Below are 1788 nucleotides of genomic sequence, written 5' to 3'. Positions count from 1 at the left end.
CGTGCCACGGTTAAGCACCGATCAGCACTAGTTCTACGGCGAAGGAAAACAAAACACTTTCGACCCGGTCGTTGGTGAATCTCAAAAACAGCTCAACGTTTTCCACGAGGCGTGGGTGATGGTGTAATAATATTCTGCCCCTTTCGTTGCACGGCATCGACATGAAATATCTGTCGGACCCTGAGTGGAAAGTATCTTTCCTTAAGTGGAGAACAAAAACGCCAACCTTGCCGGCCAGAAATCAATCAATGCCAATGTTAATAATGTGTATCGTGTGCTTTTCTTTACCGATTGCGTACGGGGCATGCTTACTGCGTGGTTCTGTTGCCGGCGACGGAATGATCGGATCGATCGAAAAAGTTTGGTCAACGAGAAAACTATTTCAGAGAGTTCGAGTACGCCCACATCAAGGATGCAATTAATCAAACGAAGGAGTATACATTATTAAATGAACACTGTGTGCAGCGGAAATAAAAGAAACTCAAACATGATCAAGTACTGTGTCAAGTATTGTTGGGATATTCTTGCGCAATGGAAAACATATTAATTTGATGGCAAACCATCTGATGATTGATTACAAACGCTGAAAAATTTTTGTTGAAGCTTGTATACATTTTCGCTAGTTTAACACACTGAAACTACACGTAGAACCAAGAAACTGTAACTGCACTGTAGACAATCGGATATAACAAAATATTGCTATGTTAACTAACATAAATGCTTGCAAAAGTGTAGAAAAATCCTCCCTGCGATTCATTTTTACAATTGAATCTCTCTATTTCGGTTTAATAAAAACCGAGTACCTCCTGCTGTCTACGCAAAGACTTACATGTTGCCCTTCATGAAGGATTCATAGCCATTTCCTAGGTTGTCCTGCCCTTAGGTGCTTTGTTTTGAGGCCCACTCCTGGTACGATCCCTTGTACGTTCGTGCACTAGAATTAACCACAATCCATTAGTCGAGCAGGAAAGGACAAAGAAAGTAGCTTCTGCAAACCGTTTGATATTTGTGTTGAACTTACTTCTGATACCCTAATGCGAGTGCTAAGTCGGTTGCTTTTTGTGCCCGACCACCCTTGCCGCAGTGGAAAATAATGTCCGCCGCCAGCGTCGGTTTGGGGCGTCCGAGTTTATCCATAAATGGGCCATCGGCCAGCTTGAGCGTTTCCTCCAGTTGAGTGACTGTAAGTATGAGGGATCAACGCGAAAATAAGATGTCTGAGGAAATCATGATTCATTATTCCGATGGATTTGTTTCTGAAACATTTATTCCACAAATCGATGTCTTTTGGTTTTTGACAATGAAACACTCTTCACGATATTATTGATGATACAACCGAGGGAACCGAACAACTCACATGGAATATTCACACTCGTTGGAATCTTGCCGGTGGCCGCAATTTCGTCCGGATTTCGTACATCGATCAACAGCTGCTCGGGATGATTGGGAAGATCTAGAACTTCCTCGTACGTTGCGTCAGACATGGTGCGTCTGTTTACTCCTGCCAATGAAGCAACCAGAAACCAGGCAACGGATTTGGCGAACTAAACTGAATGACGACAGTTTCTCGTTAAATTGGTTCGTCACATAGGCTATCGGGTATTCAACAGCTAGCGTTTTATCAGCATCACCTGATAAGATAACTCTCTGGTAGACAAGAAACAAGAAACATATGCCAGACAGTGCGTGATTACATTGATTTGATTATTCAGTGCGTTTCCACGCTACAAAATCGTTTGATGATTGATTTCACCCTAAAATAGCGTGTTATAACCACAAGCGGTTAGA

At 42.5% G+C, this 1788-nt stretch overlaps 1 protein-coding gene across 1 annotated transcript; it reads right to left on the bottom strand.

Moving 5' to 3' along the window:
• Positions 1-798: 798 nt before the first annotated feature.
• LOC131262232 (rhodanese domain-containing protein CG4456-like) lies at positions 799-1484 on the bottom strand. The gene is made up of 3 exons (XM_058264190.1): positions 1358-1484; positions 1022-1181; positions 799-934 (listed from the first exon to the last, which is right to left on the bottom strand). Exons 1-3 carry the CDS (start codon positions 1482-1484, stop codon positions 880-882), a joined length of 342 nt encoding a protein of 113 aa, XP_058120173.1. The 3' UTR covers positions 799-879.
• Positions 1485-1788: the final 304 nt, after the last annotated feature.

This window comes from Anopheles coustani, chromosome 3 (assembly GCF_943734705.1).
Source record: "Anopheles coustani chromosome 3, idAnoCousDA_361_x.2, whole genome shotgun sequence".
In the NCBI taxonomy this organism is placed as follows: domain Eukaryota; kingdom Metazoa; phylum Arthropoda; class Insecta; order Diptera; family Culicidae; genus Anopheles; species Anopheles coustani.
This window is presented reverse-complemented; position numbering and strand designations above follow the sequence as displayed.